The sequence below is a fragment of the Daucus carota genome, chromosome 4 (assembly GCF_001625215.2).
Source record: "Daucus carota subsp. sativus chromosome 4, DH1 v3.0, whole genome shotgun sequence".
NCBI lineage: Eukaryota > Viridiplantae > Streptophyta > Magnoliopsida > Apiales > Apiaceae > Daucus > Daucus carota.
In genome coordinates, this window is record NC_030384.2 from 44,038,431 (window position 1) to 44,059,137 (window position 20,707).

At 32.7% G+C, this 20,707-nt stretch overlaps 2 protein-coding genes across 3 annotated transcripts; both read right to left on the reverse strand.

Moving 5' to 3' along the window:
• Nucleotides 1-780: 780 nt before the first annotated feature.
• LOC108218998 (uncharacterized) lies at nt 781-12,298 on the reverse strand. 2 transcript variants are annotated; one of them, XM_017392220.2, is made up of 16 exons: nt 11,984-12,298; nt 11,799-11,897; nt 11,604-11,695; nt 10,836-10,936; nt 9,654-9,744; nt 9,189-9,247; nt 8,944-9,064; nt 8,583-8,648; nt 8,336-8,388; nt 8,119-8,227; nt 7,515-7,685; nt 7,258-7,416; nt 5,515-5,607; nt 4,327-4,509; nt 3,855-4,069; nt 781-1,369 (listed from the first exon to the last, which is right to left on the reverse strand). In XM_017392220.2, the coding sequence occupies exons 1-16, from the start codon at nt 12,129-12,131 to the stop codon at nt 982-984; spliced, it is 2,148 nt and encodes a 715-aa protein (XP_017247709.1). In that variant the 5' UTR covers nt 12,132-12,298; the 3' UTR covers nt 781-981. The 2 variants fall into 2 exon arrangements, with proteins under 2 accessions (XP_017247709.1, XP_017247710.1); XM_017392221.2 differs by lacking the exon at nt 781-1,369 and adding an exon at nt 3,101-3,366 and having other exon boundaries at nt 11,984-12,265.
• Nucleotides 12,299-16,898: 4,600 nt separating this feature from the next.
• LOC108219099 (protein STRICTOSIDINE SYNTHASE-LIKE 2) lies at nt 16,899-19,883 on the reverse strand. Its single transcript, XM_017392378.2, has 3 exons — nt 19,479-19,883; nt 17,764-18,030; nt 16,899-17,679 (listed from the first exon to the last, which is right to left on the reverse strand). Exons 1-3 carry the CDS (start codon nt 19,745-19,747, stop codon nt 17,106-17,108), a joined length of 1,110 nt encoding a protein of 369 aa, XP_017247867.1. The 5' UTR covers nt 19,748-19,883; the 3' UTR covers nt 16,899-17,105.
• Between the last annotated feature and the right edge of the window lie 824 nt (nt 19,884-20,707).

Here is a 20,707-nt window from a genome sequence, read left to right on the forward strand (position 1 = left end):
ATAATATTTATTCATATTCATTTCGGGATGCAAATAGTGAGGCAAAATGGCAAATACATTATTGATGCCATGATTTCAAGTAATGCTCCTATAATTTTAAGCAATACTAATCCAGCAGTATCTCATCATTTTCTTAAAATAAAAATACAAAAATATTATGTTGGATGACGATTACAATAAAAAAATTCAGAATTTTAATTTATAAATCGGTTTTATAAGTTAAAACAACATGTAATATTTTTCTAAAATGTAATGAATCGGTTTTATAAGTTAGAACAACATGTAATTATAATACATTTTAAATTATTTAAAATAAAATTTAATAAAATTTATTCAATTATAATTATAATTATTAACATTGACAATTGAAAACCGGTTTTATCAATTTACTTGTGTTCGAAGTTCAAACCCATTACTGTTTCAAAATGTGTCTGGTAGTTTTTATATAGTTTTTGTATACATTTAATATAAATTTAATTAAAATATATTTTTATATATTATTTTACAAAATATATATTAAATCTTTATATTTACATACAATTGTGTACAAATCTGTACATGTATATGATACACACACATATGTAAATATATATTTTTTGCATGAAAATATATTTATTTATTTAAAAATCTATTTATATCTTATATATTCATGTTTATAAAATTAAACTCATGTCCGACACTATATTCATCATGAAATTTCACATTTATGTATTTTTATGTCCATGTTTTTTGAAACCATCAAATTTTTATTTTCTTTTCGTGTATCAGATTGACGTTGCGTGCCTGAGAAATAAGTCTACAATTTGTATAATTTCATTGAATTTTATCAATTATATAGAAAACAACTAAATATGATGTTTTTCCTTACAAAATTTGCTCTCTCCAAAAACTAGGGCCTGAATAAATATAAAATAATAATTTAAAACTAATCATACATTTCAATTAAATGGCTACAAGTTTTGCTTCTCAGTGCATCATGTTTTACCACCTGCCTCTTCCTCTTCCCCCTCTCCCTCGGCCACGGCTTTCACCTCTACCACGACCTCCACGGCCTCCTCGTCCACCACGTCCGCCGCCTCTGCCACGGCCTCGGGAACTATATCCATCAGGCTGCATTTTCAGTGATTGCACTCCCCTCCGACCACGCCGTGCCTCATTGTCTTCATCATCATCTATGTACTTAGCTGAACTTCTGGGAATAAAAGAAATTTCTCGTGATCCTCCTGGTCCTGACTTGATATTACCCGAACCTCGACGCACATTTGATAGAGCGGCCGCCCTTTCCCCTAACGAAAGGGCGTCCTCCGTGGCAAGTGATTTACGGTTCCAGAATGCCTCCGCATGTCGCTCATCCTTTACTTCATACAATCTGCATATATTTTAAGTTTAAGGCTGCAGTAATACAAGCAAATTCTGTCCATGTCTACATTTTATTAAAGGCTAAAATACATTTTTACCACTGAGATATGCCTTGGTGGACACACCAACCATCAGCCTTTCAAAAAATACGGTTCGACCATGAATGTTTGCTGAAATGGACATTTCAGCCATAACCGAGGGAAAAGCAAAAAAACCGGGCGTGTGTGCGCGCACTTGCGGGTGAGGGCGAATGTAAGTACAAGAGGGTAGGGTACACAGTTCATATTTGTTATTGGAAAGACGCAGTAGCCTCTTGCATGCCATGTATATAATTGATTTATTAAAATAGCATGTATTAAAATATGTTAAAATATGTTGTCATCATTCGAAACAAATAAGTGATACCAAATATATTCGGGAATTAGTCGCAATGATTAGTAAGATAGTAGTTGAAATATATTAAATTAAATAATATAATATTTAATTCTGTCAAAAAAATAATAAAAATAATTAATTTATTCAAATAGGCCATAAAAAATTAAATTAAATATATTAAATTAAATCAATAAATGCAAGAAACATTGCTGAAGCAAGAAATGCAGAGTTTCGGCAATCTACTTCAGTTCATCAGAAGATATAATCAACATTAGAGCAATATACCGAACTTCGGTTTCAAACCAATTCCCTGGCAAACTTGGAGCTCAACACCAGTGTACCAGCTAGAAAAAAACAAAATACAAACAGCCCTACTTTTCTTAGTTTCTTCGTATTTCATTTTCATTGAAAAAAACAAAATACAAAGAAACAGAGCAGTTTAGTCTACATATAAACAGCCATGCATGCAATTCATTTAAACAGCCATGCATGCACCCACCAAGCCTCCATATTTTTCAAGTGAAAATAAGTGGAAGAAGGAAATGTACCTGGGCTTGAGAGATACAGAGCTGAGTAATCATTTCACCTGTCTTTCCCTCTCCCCTAAAGCTTGCTGGTTACAAGAAAACGTTTCCCATTGGTAGATAGAAACCCTCTTCTCTTGAAAATAAGCGAGGAGTAAACGTTGGGTGCTCAAGAGATACTACCTCCGTCTGTTTTTATTTGTCATTTTGATTTTTTGTATGTAATTTAAAGTGATTAAAAAATATATTTCTACTTATTATTTTCAAAATTTTCTTTTTCTGAATTAAAATTTATAGTTTATATTTTTATTCATAAAAAGAAAATTTTAAAAATAATGAACGGAATTATATTTTTTAATCATCTTAAATTACGTGCAAAAAATCAAAATGACAAGTTAATAGAGACGATGGGAGTAGTATTTTGGTTTCCAAAAAACCCTCTCAGAAACATAAACTATTAGCTAATGATGATATACCTGAGCGGCTGAGCTGAGCCAGTATTTTTATTTTATTTATATGAAAATAAATAATACTACTATTTAATTTATTAATATAGCTTTTATTAAAATATATTGTGATTATTCGGAACAAATAAGTGATATCAAATATATTCAGGAATTAGTCGGAATGATTAGTGGGTGTAGTAGTCGAAATATATTAAAATAAATAATAATATTTAATTTATTAAAATAGCCTATTTAATTTATTAAAACAGCCTTTATTAAAATATGTTGTGATTATTCGGAACAAATAAGTGATATCAGATATATTCGGGAGTTTGTTGGAATGATTAGTGGGGGTAGTAGTCGAAATATAAATAAATAAATAATAATATTTATTTTATTAAAATAATCTTTATTAAAATATGTTGTGATTATTCGTAACAAATAAGTGATACCAAATAAATTCGGAAATTAAGCGAAATGATTAGTGAATATTAGTTGAAATTTATTAAATTAGATAAGTGATACGGTACGGTGTCAGTTGTTTTTCAAAAGCTTGTTCAATCACCCACGACCCACCCACTCCCTCCTCAGCTCCGCCCACTCCCCTCACCCGCAAGTGTGCTGCACAGCGGCCTGGTTTTTTTGCTTTTCCTCGGTTATGGCTGAAACATCCGTTTCAGCAAACATTCATGGTTCAACCGTATTTTTTTAAAGACTGGTGGTTGGTGTGTCCACCAAGTCATATCTCAGTGGTAAAAATGTATTTTAGCCTTTATTAAATACTGAGCAAAATACATGCAACCAGATAGAATGCAATTTATTGAGCCAGGCTAAATTTCTTGATTGCAAGAAGAGAAGTTCTTTCATTGTTCAAATTATTTTGGTCAATTTATTTTACTAGATGCGTTAAATGATAGTCAGAACTGGGGGAGGGGGAGCAATCTAGCCACAAAACGGTCAAATAAGGTTTTCCGTAAACAGATTTGAGCACAGTGGAAATATAAATTATTCATAAAAAACACAATGAATCATGCATGCAAAGACATTGAGGACAGTTCAGAAAATCAGGGTATGTAAGAATTGCATGCAAAGACAATCATGACATATAAATAACAGTGAGCCAAAGACTGTATAAAAAAAAATAGTATACCTTGGTACACGAGATTTTTTTCCATCTTTACTTCTATTATTCTTATCTTCATCATGTGATGCCAATGATGCTGCAGATGCATCAGAATCACTAAAGCTGTGGTCCTCATCTTCTATAACAGGCTCAAAATGTTCCTCTACCAACGAAGGTTGTGCAGTGGGTGCTAGAGGGTGCAAAGCAAGATACTCTAGCGAGTTCTCATCAACCTCAAAGTCCTGCAATAAATTTAGAATACAAATTATAAATGTTATCTTGATAAGGTAGCCAACCTATGGGAGTATGGGTTGTGCTTGTTAATTTTGGGTGCAGATCTGGACCATTCTTATACATCTCTTTAGACCGATACATTACAAGTGCTGTTTACATAATGGCAAATGGGTGTATTTGAAGCTGACATATGTTAGGTTCATTTGATTGGTTTTAGTAACTTTAAGATATCTATGCTGGAAAGTATGATTGACGCATGCAATACCGGATTCTTAAAAATGCCGCCAAAGCGGTCGTCTTTCATAACTTCAGCAGGGAGTCCCTTCTTTTTCTTAGATTTTTTCTTAATATCAGCATCATCAGCATCCTTTCTGTTAATTTCAGCTTCCTCATCTTCGAGAAGACGTTTATAAATACCCCGATTAACTTTGGGTAGCGTTCTCTTAATCTGCAAAAAAGGAAGAACAGGTTGCAAGAATAAGAAAGGCGGCATAGTTCTGGAGACACCAAGTACTGCAGCATAATTTTCTTATACATATGATATATTGATATGAATGTCCAAATGTGGACCAAGCAACACTGTACCGTTTTTTTAGAAGCACAAAAAACTGATAAAAATTGTATCATTTATTACTATATATAACAGTACAAGGATATATGGTCATCCATCGGCCGGGGTACCAGGATCACATAATCTACATTCTAAGAAAGGTAAGGGTTGGGTTCCCGGCTTCGACAAAAGATATAATATATATACAAACCTTATTAGGGAGGAGATGTCCAAATTCTAGCCAAAAAAATATCTAATTTTAAATAAAAGAGCTCAAAGGTTCCACACTTGGCAACTGCTGACATTAACATTTTAACTATTTATTATTATTTGGTTGTGAGTTGTGATATGCTAAAGAAGTTCTGAAATTTGATACTGAACAGCATAGAAAAACAAAATATTTATATATAGATATTCAACTAAATATTATAAAATTTGCATTGTGGGGGTTACAAGCTTGTATATCCAAAATTTTGAATAACCAGAATAATCAACCTGAAGCATATGTAAGAAAAAACAAATAGACTGGGAGATAAAAAAGGGGACGAGGCAAACTGCCAACTGCCAAGTAGGCAAGTAGCATTGTCTTTATCGTAATTTGCATTGGCTCATGATAGATGTAAAATTAGTTACATAATTCGTCCAGACTCTTGCAGCTCATTGATCTACAAAACATTATACTTCGTAAATGACACCACCCACCCCGTATTTGTCATCATCACCCCTTTAATTGGTTTCTATTGGGGTAGGACCCTGTGTGTGCGTGTATTTACTTTTAACAACATAAATCAATATGCTCAAGAATAGTGTTAAGGACCTCTTAAGAATGAAAAAGTTAGTATTTTTGTCAATTGTAAACAAATAAAGTTACAAAAGCTGAAGACCTTCCATACAGGAACTTACAGTAATACGAGAACGCCGCTCCTCTTCCAATTTCTCCTGTTTACGCCGCTCTATATAATTATCATAAGCAAAAGGATCCACCAATGCTTGGGCCTGTCAAATTTGAACACTGATCAATATACTGAATTTTTCCAAACATTTATAAAAAAATTCTGCACCAGAAGACTAATGCTAAAGAGCAAATCTAAAGTCTCAATACTAAAACCAATAAAGTGGACATAGCCTAGTCAACTATACTGTTTCCATATAACAATGCATAACCCTTATTAGGTTGGATAAATCCTTTAACAGTTCATTTTGACCTCAAAGTTTCCATATCATAAATGCTCCATTTTCTTTCTATGCTGGGAACTTCTGACTAGTCCTTTTCATTTGATCACAAGTACATTTGAAAAAAAAATTCAGAGGAAATAATGAAATGGACAATTAAAGCTGACGCCGATAAACAGTAAATTGCCATTTCACCTAGCATCACACATGATTATTTATCCTCTGAACACACAAATTCACCACCAAGCTTCAACATCTGTGCCGCTCAAGAACACCACTACGCTACTTTACCCAGACAATTTCCCTTGCAGCATCACAGTTCAAAATGAAATAAAAAGTCTCCACAAAACTTGTTTATAGAAAGCAAGGTCGATGGATGACTTATTTTTGTGTTCATTTGATATTATGTTACAATTAGCATACATAATGAAGTGTATATGATTTGTAATAGACACTATTTTTATGGATGTACAATAGATCAGTCTTTATAATGTTTTACTAGTGTTAAGCTTGCAAGTCAAGTCCATATCCAAGAATCCAAAAAATTTAAACCTAAGCATCTGACTCTTAATACCACACGCGTATCTGACACACATTGCCAAGTCCGGGTAATGTAGCTGATACATTATACTCTTAAAATATCTAAGAAACTGAGAAACTAAGACTTCGTAATCATGTCCATATAGACATGGACCAGTTCAAAGACATAATACCACCTGAAGCTATGACCACCAGATAAATGCATATGTGTAGGTACTCAAGAGTAACAGAGCTTATTATTAATGGATGAGGCCATTACTGAACAGTGGAATTTCCCTGATGAGGGGTTGATACTTGAAAAATGAATGGGTGGGTGATATTTGTTTAAGAAGGGTGGTTATGGCAAATTTGGAAGCAAAACACACGTGTTTGAAGTAATTATAGACATAATGCTCCATGCTTAAGGCTACTAAAAATATTGGATGATTAAAGTGAAAGGCTGAAAGCTGACATTATATTAGAACAGAAAAATGGAGGATGAATGACAAAGGTGCGTATCAGTAAAAAAAATTTCTACAAAAACTTCAAGATATCCAATAAGAATAAGATTGTGTTCAGGGACATGAAATACATCTTTAAGTGATGGATTTCAAATGACATTAATGGAGCTGTGATTACAGATTCTCAAATATATATTCTGATTCAAATGGCTAGGAATTGAATCATATCCAAATTCAATTTCTTTTAGTTTTCCAAACATGTCATTATTTCAAATTCAGAATCTTAGAAGAATTACATGTTACCAAACAAACCATTAAGAAGTTAAATTAACACATCCAGTGTTGACAACTGACAGCACTCCCTCAACGAACCCAACCCTGGTGTCCAGCTGATTAGTAATATATCTTTCATAAATTATCCTCGAGTCGAAGATCACATTTTTCAAAATAGCTATAAATACTTATAAGTTATACGGGAGAAATAAGCTCAAACCTTCTTATAAAGACGATAATCGATAAAGAAACCATGCATGTAGGCTCTTAATAGGTTGGTGCCAATCAAATTAGACAGATTCAACTTTTCAAGATCTTCCTTTGTCAAGAATTTAAAATCATCATATATGGTTGTTTGACCACCCTCCTCCAACTCTTCCTACAAAGATAAACACAAGTAGTATAATCAGCCACCAAGTTCTACAAATAATAAAATACATAATCAACTAATACAGAAACCACATCTTATGATCATACCGTTAAGTTCTCAAGATACGAACACCACTTAGGAGCAGGTCCAAGAGCGGGTATAAAATAAGAAGGAATTTGAGTGTTTTCTAGAGCCAACAACATCAGCCCGCTGTTATCAAACACACATATGTCGTTAATGTTTCCAGCTGTTGGCTCAATGCTGGTCATGCCATCTCCCTGAAAAACCATGAAAGGAGTCGATTAAACTCTAAGACATTTAACTATGATTGAGATCAAAATCCCTAGCATTAAACGTATTTTTGCCCAATTGCAGCCACATTTTGCACTAGGTCCAATCAATAAGATCTAACTTTAATTTGAACAAGCTGAAAGAATATCAAACCATTTATTTAATTCAAAATATATTTGCATAATTTATGTCGAGATAACCGATGTTACGCAAATCAAGAAACTCTTCTTAAACTTATCAGATAAGCTAGAGATGCTTTCTTAAATAATTAATTCAATGACACTTAATTTTAATTTATTTGCGCAAAAAAATGTTACAGTATTTGTTTATGCTAAAGATCGATGAATTTGGGTACCTAACATCAGAAAAATTTTGTAATCGCAAAATAAAAAGGGTCTGAAAGAAATAAAGACTCCATACTGTTTCAGGGTCCCATATCCTGACGATATGCTTGTCAGTAGTAATAAGCTTGGATCTCTCGGAATTTATAGTTTGATGCCACTTAATATTCAATATAGGGCTGCCATACCTACGATACGGGGAAAAAGAAGAAAGTATGATCAACTCATTATTCATATATAAAATTAAGAATAATCTAAAACACCAAAAGTAAAAACATGCAGTAGATTTTGCTCACATGTGATCCTTTACTCTCAAAGGACAAGAAGATCGCATGTCATAGAGTAGTACCTGCATTGCGAATTCCAAACTGAGTCCACAGCCCAACAACAGACACTATAACTGGTTATACTGGGGAACTAAACCCTTTCCGCTCTCCTGAGCATAGTTTAACTAGATTCTGTATTCATACACTATCTTGGCATACCTTTGCACAATTAGGTTATCTTGACAAGAGTCTGAATACATTAAATATCTTAGCATACCTTTCCACAACTAGTTCCAACAGCCATATGATAGCCTCCCTCTCCATCAAACTGTAGTGCAGTAACCTGCTACAACATGCACATTATTAGAGAATTCTCAAAGAAATATATATTAACTGGCAACTGTGGGTGGCTTAAAAAACTGATATTTTTGTTCCTGCAAATCGATGCAGTAATATTTAATATAAAGATCTAATCTTTTGTAAAATGTCATCTCTTCACAATATAAACTTAATTTGACTAAAACAACTACATATGCACATGTTGGTGGCCGAAACCCTTGCAGGACCACGACAACTGTACATTGATGCAGTGTAATATTTATGAAACTAAAACGTAAATCAGGGAAGGAGGGAATCACCTGCTCAATCTCACCAGTAGATACAATTGTATTAATCCTACCAACTGATGATCTTGTTCTCATGTCAAAGCATTCAACAGCTCCATCCTCACCCCCACAAGCAACTAACCCATGAACTTTGCTGAATTACAAAGAGAAACTACAGTGAAAACTCAGGGGGGGGGGGGGGAAATTCAAGTTGACAAAGTAGTGGAAACTTTTTCCGATTTCATTCTCGCATGCACTAAAAGAAAAACTATACCAACCTTCGGCAAACAGCATTTACTGCAGGGGACTGTGTATTAAGTGAGGAGAGAAAGCGTCCCTGTGAAACAAAACATATTTTTACAATTGGTTATGGCAACAGAATAGAAAAAAGATTAGCATATTTATTTATGCTTTAATATGTGAACCAACTAGCAACTAAGAATATGTAAACTAGAGAAAACCACAATCTTTTCATTATAATGTAAACACTTTTCTTTTTGTCTGTTTCACAAGTGTTAATCCACACAAAAATAAATCAAGCTTTTCTTTTTATTTTAGATGCAATACTGAATAATCAAAACAGAAGTTAGTTGCTGACAATAAATCTACATCACAGTGGACCATCATGATTCATGCACCTCTGCTATAAAGATGCACATACTAAAGTTACCATGATATTATTATAAAAAACCTTACAAAAAGGGGGAAAAAAACTCTACGCTAATAAACAGGTAGCAACAAACCTGTTCTAAGTTAATTCTGTATACATCTGGAGAAGAGGCAGCACAAATCAAATCACAAGACCAGCAATCATAAGCAATATCCCTTCCCATCCTATCAAAATAACACAAGCCTGAGATCATACCTAACTATAACACTGTAGGCAAGCTTATATGTGGAGAATTACAGATGCAAACGTATAACTGCAAGTCTGCAGGTTTTCCTATTCAGTAATATACTCTTTGAATGAGGGATCGGCTTGGGGGAATGAAGATGGGCAGCAATGTTGTAATATTGCTCTTTCTGACAACGTCGCGATTATATATGATAAGCTAGTAAATATGCACAAACTGAAGTGCCTTGAAGAAAGATTATTAGATAGTAAAGAATGCATCTAGCTGCCAACTGCTTAACCCTAGGTCCATTAATACCTTCATTAACGGGTGACTAGATGTTCTGTGAAGAACGGACCAGAAAAGGCAAACCAGCGAATTAATTTAATATTGTCAAGGGTGTAAAAGATAATGACAGAACATATATATTGGTAATGGTATTGAGATACTGTACATATATTCAGTGTTCTAAAAATCGCCGAGTCGACCGAGTACTCATTCCGAGTACTCGCTTTTGACCCCTCGTCCGATCCGAGTTCCGAGTAATCAGGTTCAAAACCGATGTATGAAAAAATCGGTCAAAACTCGGTTTGACTCCGAGTACTCGAGGTCAAATCCGAGTTTGACTTATCAATTTTTTATTATTTTATTTGAAAATTATTTCAAAAGAGACTAAACGTAAATTTATATACGTTTTGGTCTTTTTTTTTGCAAAGTATTAACATTAATTATAAAGTATATGTGTTTTATCATTAAAACTTGTGAATGATTATTATGTCAAAAACTATCAAACAAATAACTTTTATTTGAACTTCATTATTTCAAGTGTGTTATTAAAATATTAATATTATTAGATAGTTTTATTATTAATCAGTATATAACTATATATGAGAGGAATAATTAATTAAAAAAAATACCCGATTATTTATCCGATAACTCATTCCGAGTACTCTTCCGAGTTCCGAGTACTCATTTTTCCGGAACTAAACCGAGTCGGACCGAGTTCCGATTTTTACAACCTTGACATATAATAAGGCTAATTTGAAAAGACAGTCAGTAGAGAAGATAATTAAACCTTAGAAAAAAAATTACCGTGGAATCCTCAAACTGTAGTGACTTCCGTATTTTGCATGAAGCTGAACGGAACGATCGGCACAGAGGAATGCAATCTTAGAATAATCATCGTCCAGCACCTACAGGAGACCAATATCAGCTTATTCACACAACATGTTAAGTAACTAACATTTCAGAAGAAAATAAATTGTGCTTCCTCTGTAAAGCCAGATAGACATGCAATAAAATATTTGACTTAGAATATGGAACACAGATCCAAAGTTTCCTACTTCTCGCTGGAAAATAAACTACAGAACAGGCTGTTAAAAAATCTGTAAAAGAAACCACTAGAATCCACAAACATTAGAATATTTAAAAATGTTACACACGATTACTACATTGCCTCTTTACTTTTAGGTCGTATCTGTCATCTATAGTCCTTGGGTATAGAAAGACAACTTCGTTTCCAAAACATCACGGAACTACCATTTTATGGTTCTAATCTACATAAACAATTTTCATTCATAAGCAGTAGAGCATCCGACCAAATATTCGATAAATTATTTAGGTACACAGTTAAAAGATCAACATGTCCTCAAACAGGTGAAGATATATTTCTAACAATAGCACGTGAAAGTATCAGTAGTAAGTTCCAACCTCGCAGCATTTCTTACTTGCACATTTATTTCGAATGATGATAAATAGACAAATTATCCATTAAATATCAACAATACAAGAACAAAGAATTGACTTGCAACTACAGAGAAATAAATAAATGCAAGTCCAAACAACACGAGGCAACCGTACCTCAAAGTTAATAATCTCAGACACCAAATGCCTTTCAAACTTCAACGAAAGTTCCCTCAACTCGTAAACTTTGACCTGCGGTGGATAAATACCTATAATTTCGAGTTCAAAATCAGTTCCTCAAGTCTAATTCCATTCCATAATTTGTACCCCTCAAGTACCCGAAATACACAAAAACCAAATATTACTGAGCACCTGATGCAATAAGATATTCTCCATCAGGAGTTGCCTTAATTCTTGTGGTTGCGGTCTCGAACCGCAAGTCCTGAATCAAATCCACTCTTTGCAAATAATCTACAATAAGCAAAACAAAACACAATTTAACAAAAACAAAGCAAAGAGCTAAGGCAGGCATCAATAGTAATATAGGTTAAACAGACCTTTATCTTTACGAAGAGATTTGAGCTTCTTAGGGTTAAGCCACGTGGCAAGCGAACGATTCTGAGAAGTAACGGAGTACATCTTAACTCCATTAATGGAGGTGGACTTGAGGCTACCGCCACCGCCTCCTGCGCCTTGGGAGGCCATAGAAAGAGAGAGACTCGACAAAGTAGGGTTACAACGCGGAGAGAGACCCAATTATAAATTCCAGGACACGTCGACCGTATGTTTTCAACAACAAATGCGTCGCGCGCTGATCTGTTTGCACAGCTTCGGGGTTTTGATGCTAAACCCTAATTTCCCCAATTATTATTAGTTAACCCGTGCAAAGAGTGACAACGGTATATAATTCGTAATTTATTATTAGTTATAATTTAAATTTTAATATCATTTTTTTAGTATTTTTGTATTAATGAATTAGATTTTAATTAAATTATATTAACCAACTGATTATATCTTCTAACGGAAATTTAGTTTTCACAATTTATTATCTATCTATAAATATTATTCTGATATTAATATGTGACAGTTAATTATTCAATTAATTTTAAATCAAATTTTTCATATTTCATATATCTTCATATGTTACATAATGATTCGTGTTTGTAATGAAATAGAATACGTTAGAGTTAAATTTCGAGTAAAATACGTTATAATTAAAAAGTAACATCTCCAATTATTTATATGTATTTTAGACAAAAGATATTCAAAATTGTATATTTATAATTAGTTATACATTTATCTATAAGAATTTTTTAATATTAATATATGTTATAAATAGTAGTTTCATTTTTTTTAACTAATTATAAATTATATTTAAAAAGATATTAATATACATAAGGAGTGTTTTTAGCATATGAAATTGTTTAATAGATATCTACATGTTGTAGATTTTTAGTTTTAGAGGAGAGTACCAAACCAAAATTTTGTACGACTGCAAATTATATTTAAAAAGATATTAATATACATAAGGAGTGTTTTAGTACCATGTTGGTTTTTTATAGTATAGTATAGATTACAAGTGAATTGTTATAAATAATTATATTTGTATGCGTGTATTTCTCCGTCCTAAATTTTCGGAATAGGTATTAAAAATTTTTTTCAAAAATAAAATTCGAAATTAATACATAGAAGATGTAGGTTTGCTTATTTAGCAAAAAGAAATAATAAGTTTTCTTATACATCAAGTATAAAAATTCGAAACAACTCTTGTTATGAATGAGAAAGAAGGAGTACTTGACAAGTATAAACTTTTGACCTTTCATCTTTAGAATTTTTAATCTTTCAGATACTTTTAGTTTTATTTTTAATTTTTGACTTTTCAAATATTTTGTTATCATGTACCTATGACTACATATCAAACTTGTATTTGTGAATTCAGTTCAGTGAATATATTTCTCTTATTCACTTTCCGATATTTCCTTCTTTTCTTAATGTAGTCTATAATTATATTATATTCATAACTAACATGCTCTCGGTTGTGTTACCTTGATGGTGTGTTTTATATTATATACTTATATATAATAAGCGTAAAGAAGATAATTTGGTCGCATGGTTTCATGGTCCAAAAGCTTATCGTCCGTTGGATCGTATATTGAACAAATAAGCATCGTTAGATTAGAATAAAATTAACTTCTGTTTTATAAGGCAACTGTTAGCTATTTGCATGTTTATGACTTCTTTTCTGAATCTGAAACAAATTATATCTTTCATGTGTTTATGATTTTTTTTAATGTAAAATAAATATTTCGTACCAGTTTTATTTCCAGAATCATATAAATTGCACCATCTGTTTCAAATATATATATATATATATATATATATATATATATATATATATATATATATATAAATCGCACCGTCACAATTTTTATATAATATATTTTAAAATTAATAAGCCGGATTTACATGAGGAACGAATAAAAAAACTTTTTCTTAATCCAAAACAGGTTCTACTTAATCATATAACTTTTTCTTATCGCATGTTTATGATTCTTTTTCTTAATTCAAAACAAATTATGTTTATCAATTTTAATCTAAAACCATAATTTAGAAAAATAATTAAATCAAATTATAATAATTTTAATATAAAATACATTTATAAATATATTCTAATAGAAGTTGGTCTCGCATATTCACTTCAAAACTTTATTAAAATTTAATAGAAAGAATTTAATATTTTGGCATGATATATATGAGAAAAGAAATGGCTTGATTATAATAGTTTATTTGAAGGCATTAATGGTTGTGATGGTGTATATACAACAGTTCGAACTTACAAACAAATCATAATTTTGAATTTTATTTTATTGAAAATTTTGATTTATTATTTATAAATTCAATTTTTTCGCACCATTTAAAATATATTTAAAATTTTTATAAATAATTAAAAATCTCCCGTGCCTTGCACGGGCTATAAGCTAGTATTTTAAGAAGACCAGCACTTAAAAGTTTGCGTGTATCCAAATTTAAGTGCTTCAGGTTTGACGTAGTACAAAATATGGTTTAACTAAAACACATTTGGGCCGTTTGGCCAGTTTAAAAAAAGTGATTCCATACTTAAAGTAAAGAAGTGGAGTAAAAGTGAGAAGTAAATTAAAGTGTTTGGAAAAGAAGCAGCTGAGAGAGAAGTTAGCATTCTCAGCTTCTTAAAAGTGCTTCTACTTATTTACACAAACGGATTAAGAAAAGCAGAAGTCAGAAGTAGAAATGACTTCTGCTTCCCAAACAGCCCCATTATCTTTTTGATTGCTATCAAAAATCGATATCTAAAAATAACACATACAACATACATATAAAAATGATAATATTATGATATATAGTTGTTAATATACAATCGATGATACGTTTCAACTAAATACTTTAATTTTTTTTAATTACTCCATGTTATCATTTTAAAAGTAATATCATATATATGTATATGATATCTATTTAGACTATGGGTCAGGTCCCTAGCATACACATGTTGGGGACCTGTTAAAAATCATACAGGTGCCTGGCCGTTGGATTAATATCCAACAGTTAGGATTAAAATAAAGTTTTGGTACGTTCCGTGCTAATAAAGCGCTGGACGAGAAAAACCATGTTCAACGATTAAAAAGCGCTGCACGTGTGAAAAATGGGTTTTAACCGGCACTAAAAAAGCGTTGGACATATTAAAATTTTGTTTTAATCCTGCCCGCTGGATATTCATCCAACTGTCAGGAACCTATATGTTTTTTAACATGTCTCCGGCATATATATGCTAGGGACCTGTACCCGTAGTATATATATCTAATATCTATGATATCACTTTTTAAATGATAACATGGATTAATTAAAAAAATATTAATATATTTAGTTGAAACATATTATCGATTGTATATTAATAATTATATATAATAATATTTTCCTTTTTATATGTATGTTGTATGTGTTATTTTCAGATATTGGTTTTTGATAGTTAGGAATTTTCACATTCATGACTTATAAGTTAGAAATTTTTTTTATGAGCTATTTGTAAAAATAAAATGAAATTTAGTATTTGATTTTATTTCGCATAGGAATTAATTATAATTTAATATTTAATTGCATTACATACATAATAAAATTGTTAGTATATTCAACATACACATGTTGAACCAATATTATTGATAATCTCACTAAAAAATAATTTTAAATCCATGTATAATTAATTTTGAATAAAATAGGATGCTGATTTATGCACACCCTAAACTTATTTATGCACACCCTCTATCTTTTTTGGACCAAGTTGCTCTTAATTCTTTTAGCAGTGTTTTGTTTTTTTATATACTTAATTTATCATCTTTCCTACTAATATATTTAGGGGCCGTTTGGCTTAACTTAAAAGAAGTTACTTATTACTTTTAAGTGATTTCTTGATTAAAAGTGATAAGTAATTTTGTACTTATAAGCTGTTTAGGTGTTTGGATAAATTCATTAAAATTCACGACTTATTAGGTATAAAAATTGCTAAAATAATAATAAAATATTATAAACTATCTTTTAGAATGATCATACACATCGTTGTGAAGTTAAATTTCGAAAAAAAAAAATAAGTCAAGAAAAAAACTAGCATTTCTAACTTCTAAAACTCCAGCATATAAGTCGCCAGAAGTGCTTATAATTTCTTTACCCAAACACTACGAAATAAGTAGAAGTTGACTTATAAGCTAGAAGCTGGGCTTAAAAGCCCCGCCAAACACCCCCTTAGTAACTCTGTATATAACAAGGTAGAAACTTTTCCAGATCTGACTGTTGCGAGGAGGTCTTCCAGCAACCATGCTTTTCTTTACTATTTTAAATTTGAGTCTTCGGTTCCTCTGTGGCAACTGGCAACCCTTTTGTGGCTGGCCTGATGTAAAAAAAGACTCTGTTTTGTTCAATCAGCATTTCTTCACGTCCTCATCCTTCGATGCTTCACCAAATTCGCATTTGGTTATTCACACCTGGACCAGAAGGCACTGCAGACATTTCTCAGCTTGGCACCTAAAATTTCATGAGTACTAGGCACATTTGTGCTTAGATTGCAATCCTTCTGCTTGTTGTTTTCCTTCTTCCAACTACTTAATACATGCACGAATATATACTTGTGAGTTAGGTTTAGGTATTATCAAACTAGTAACATCTTCCAGTTAAACCCCCTTCACTACTAAGTACTAGATAATAGGATAAGTAAAATATGTTTCAGGTACAGTGAGATGCGTTTGCGTACTCTTCCATGAAGATCTACATTCGACTCGTGTAGCAGATAAATTAAGTAAATAAAAAAGCAAAACACTGTTGAAAGAATTAAGGGCAACTTGGTCAAAAAAAAGAAAAGGTGTGCATAAATAAGTTTAGGGTGTGCATAAATAAGTTTAGGGTGTGCATAAATCAGCACCCATAAAATATTATATTTGAAATTAGATACTGTGAATATTAATAATAAAAAATGAAATATATGTTAAATTGTTAATCAATAAATCAATAATCCCTCATCAAGATAGTAATTTTTTATATATCAATTTTGAGAGGTTTTTGCTATCCTTGATCCCGATATTCATAACACTATGGTTATCAGACATGTGTAGATTTTTTAAAGATGAGTATGTACATTCCCTCACCGCATCTCCGCAAGTATTACACAAGCTTTTGCTTAAAAACATAAGGCATTTGAACAGATCCTATCCACAAGTATCCATTACTCTCCTCGACTTCACTTGCAAACATCCACTTTTTGCCGTATTTATCTTCTAGCATCTCTAAGATTTCCCCATTTTCACTCAAGCGCACTGCTATTCCACACCCCTTGAAACTCATCAAGTATTGAACCACTTTTGTTAAGTTGATTGGGAGTTTCAGCAAAACCTTTCCAATCCAAGAATAGGAAAGGATAATTCTTGAAAATATATCGTTTCGCGAATGAATGGCCACCCAAAACTCACCTCTGTGATTTCGCTTTATATTATCGGGAAATCCAGGAAGTTGAGCAAATATTTCAATCTTTCCATATAGTTCTGACGGTTCAAGCCAAACCTTTAAAATTCTGCAATTCCGTGTCTCTGCAATCAGCACAAAATCGCCATTTTGGCTCAATGCAACTCCATTTGGAAATGTCAAATTGTTTGAAATAACCTTGATTTCTCGGCTAAGAGGATCATATTTCGACAACCTTCCAGTCTTGTCACTGCTAAATATCACCGCGCTGTGGTCCCTGAAATAGAAAAAATTTCAGCCTTACATGAGTATCAATTCTGTTCAGTTAAAAGAGGGAAAAAAAGATTGGGATAGCGTGTACCTGCGCTGGTAATTGAAGCTGCTCTCTGTGAAATAAACTACTCCATTACCCTGGTCAATGTCCAAACCATTAGCAAAATAGAACGGAACGTTTTGGGACTGTGTTGAGATTTTGGTAGCTAAACCACCATTGGGGCCAACAACAAGGACGCCCATGTAAGCATCTGCAATATAGAGATCTTCTGTTCTTTCGTTAAAACGTAGGCCCAATGGACGTCCACAAATGTGCTCTTTTTCTTCATGATCATATAATCCTTGACAGCCATCTCTGCTTATAAATGCACAAGTACCTCAGCTACTAATCAAACTTATTACATCTTGCAAGTCAATTAACTACTCTCCACATAGTAACTCTAAATTGATTAGGACACAGGTTTCTTGGTGACCGGGGTGAAAATATATTGCTTATACTAAGAGCATCTCCAATCAGCCCACATCTACATCTGTTAGCAATATCCTACATGGCAGACTCATTTAGCAATTGAGATAGCAAAGCAGCAGCTCCAACGCTAGCTAATAATTTTTTTACATAACACCCTCTGCTTATCTATTTCTGTCAAACATGTACAGATCTGTAAGCCACTCCACCTCATCTCCCTCCATCTCCGGCTAATCAAATTAATGGCGGACTATGTTTTCTTTGGGATAAAATATTGTTTTTTTAAATATAGATAGATAACGATTATAGCTAATATGGTTGGAGCAAATCACCTTTTTGATTATGTATAATTTAGCTAACCATTATTTTATTATATTTTAACTAATGGTTATAGCTAAGGTGGTTGGAGATGCTCTAATAGGACAGTGTTACAGCCGCGGAAAAGTGCTCCACATTAGATCAATCCATGGTCCCTATTTCTACCAAGTTGTTCATTATATAAATTGCAAGTAGTACAAGTAAACATAGGCATGCTCAAGATACTAGCAGCAGAGTAAGTATAAGTAGGCGGCTGCTAACTACTAACTTTCCATGCAAATGTGACTGACAAAGCCTCTTTAGTTTTTCACGGAAAATTCGTTTTGGACTGCGCGTTATATTTTAATCTCACATTTTCATTATTGATGTCCTGGTAATGAAATGGTGATGGGTTTATCATTTCTTAAATATCTGTATGGGAAATGTAAATGTGACTCAGCCGGGTAATGCTCCATATACATAACGTGCATCACCTACCCAGGTTTAGGAAAAAAATGATTTATGAAACTTAGCTTGGTTAACTCATTCAAAACTTGTTTCTGAACTGCGCATATCAAAGAAACAACATGTATAATGGGACACATTTTTGTTGGTTCAATATCTGAACAATATAACAAATATAGAAAATTGATAGCCTAAGCAGTGAATTTATTCTCTGTTGTCCCGAGAGTAGATACTCATTTGTAAGGTATATAAGTCTTAATTCTCGGGGACAAAAATGGTGAATTTGAAGCGCATTTACGAGATATTAAATCATTTTTAGACTATCCTGTAAGAGTATCACATCTGAGTTCAAAATTCAGACAAAAGCATCTAAGTTCTAACATATACATATTTATCCTGCACGAAAAAGATGCCCGTTGAAACCTGCGCCTCATTTGTAAAACCAAGACTAAAATGTATATTATGATGGAAAAATTCAACTATACACTATGGTATCCGAATAAATTTATTATACGAAGCATCGAATACGAGTTAAATATAGCATGAGTTGCGACGTTAAATAATAAAGGTCGTACCTATGTGGTGAAGTAACTGCGAAGTCGATCCAGCGGCGTTGAGCTGGATTCCATTTGATTATTCGACCGTCGGAGACACCAGTGTAAGGACCCTCGGCAGTGACAGGATGAAATGCAAAGCTTTCTGGACCAAGTGCACCCACCAGGGGGATCACCTCCGACTCAACAGCATCATCAGGCTTATTATCATGGTTGGATAAAAAAAGTGACAGTGTGATTGATATCAGAATAACTGTAACTGCTGCTATTATGGGTCTTAATGTGTTCATCGTAGGATAGAATTTGGTGGGGGAGAAAGAAGTAGACAACTCGTCCTTTTTCTTTAAAGAGAAATGTACAGCTTCAGAACCCACAGGTAGCCAAATCAGAGTAAAAATATGTTATATAAAGAAAGAAATGGACAGAAAGAGTGTGCAGAGGCTAATTCCTAAACCTACAAGGGAGTCATCAAGTGTTTATGTTGGTGTTTAATTTATACTTCCTTTAGCTGATACGCATATATTAAATTGCCAAGACGAGTAGAAATGCGTATATCCGGGAAATCTCGGATATCAAATCCCTCGTATTTGATAAATGGAGACAGTCGAGTAAAGAGAAATAATGCAATATTTATTTGCATACAAGAGCATACTCCCTCTGCGTCAAGCTTAAAAGAATAAGTAAATTAAGAGTGAAAAATTAAAAAAAGTGAGACTAGTGGTGGTGGGAGAGATTAATATTTAATATATAAAATAAGTATAAAGGAAAAAAGTAGAGTAGTTGATTTTTATATCATAAAATTTTGTTATATTTGATGAGTAACGAAATATAAAAATCGAATAAAATATTTCAGAAAAGAAAATGTAAAAAATTGATCGGAACAGAAAACATAAAACTTAGGAATAAAATATGGGATTGGTGTCTGAGCTCATGGCATGGAACTCGGCCAAACAACGGAGTGCCAGACTGCGAATAAAAACATACACATACATCCAGACGCAATCACGCAACGCAACCCTTGAGAAAGACCTGTGTGACGCACAACCAACCTGTCCCTACGCAAATTTGTTTCCTTTAAAAGAAACAGGCTGAAACACGTGGTGGTTTCTAACATTGCCAAAGCTCATGATGGTCGGGTTCCAAAAAAGCCCATGCCTATGAATCCATGACCCTGTTTGCTCACTGTCCAGTGTCCAGTCCGATTAATCATTATCTTTGAACTAATTTCTATATTAAATAATAGTGTAATT

Coding starts and splice junctions, on each gene's coding strand:
- LOC108219099 (XM_017392378.2), bottom strand. CDS start 19,747: ATGAACACATTAAGACCCATAATAGCAGCAGTTACAGTTATTCTGATA. Junction 18,031..19,478: donor GCAGTTACTTCACCACATAG/GTACGACCTTTA, acceptor ATTTATAAGCAG/AGATGGCTGTCAAGGATTAT. Junction 17,680..17,763: donor AGCTTCAATTACCAGCGCAG/GTACACGCTATC, acceptor TTTCTATTTCAG/GGACCACAGCGCGGTGATAT.
- LOC108218998 (XM_017392220.2), bottom strand. CDS start 12,131: ATGGCCTCCCAAGGCGCAGGAGGCGGTGGCGGTAGCCTCAAGTCCACC. Junction 9,745..10,835: donor TACAGTTTGAGGATTCCACG/GTAATTTTTTTT, acceptor TTATTTTGATAG/GATGGGAAGGGATATTGCTT. Junction 8,228..8,335: donor TTGAGAGTAAAGGATCACAT/GTGAGCAAAATC, acceptor CCCGTATCGTAG/GTATGGCAGCCCTATATTGA.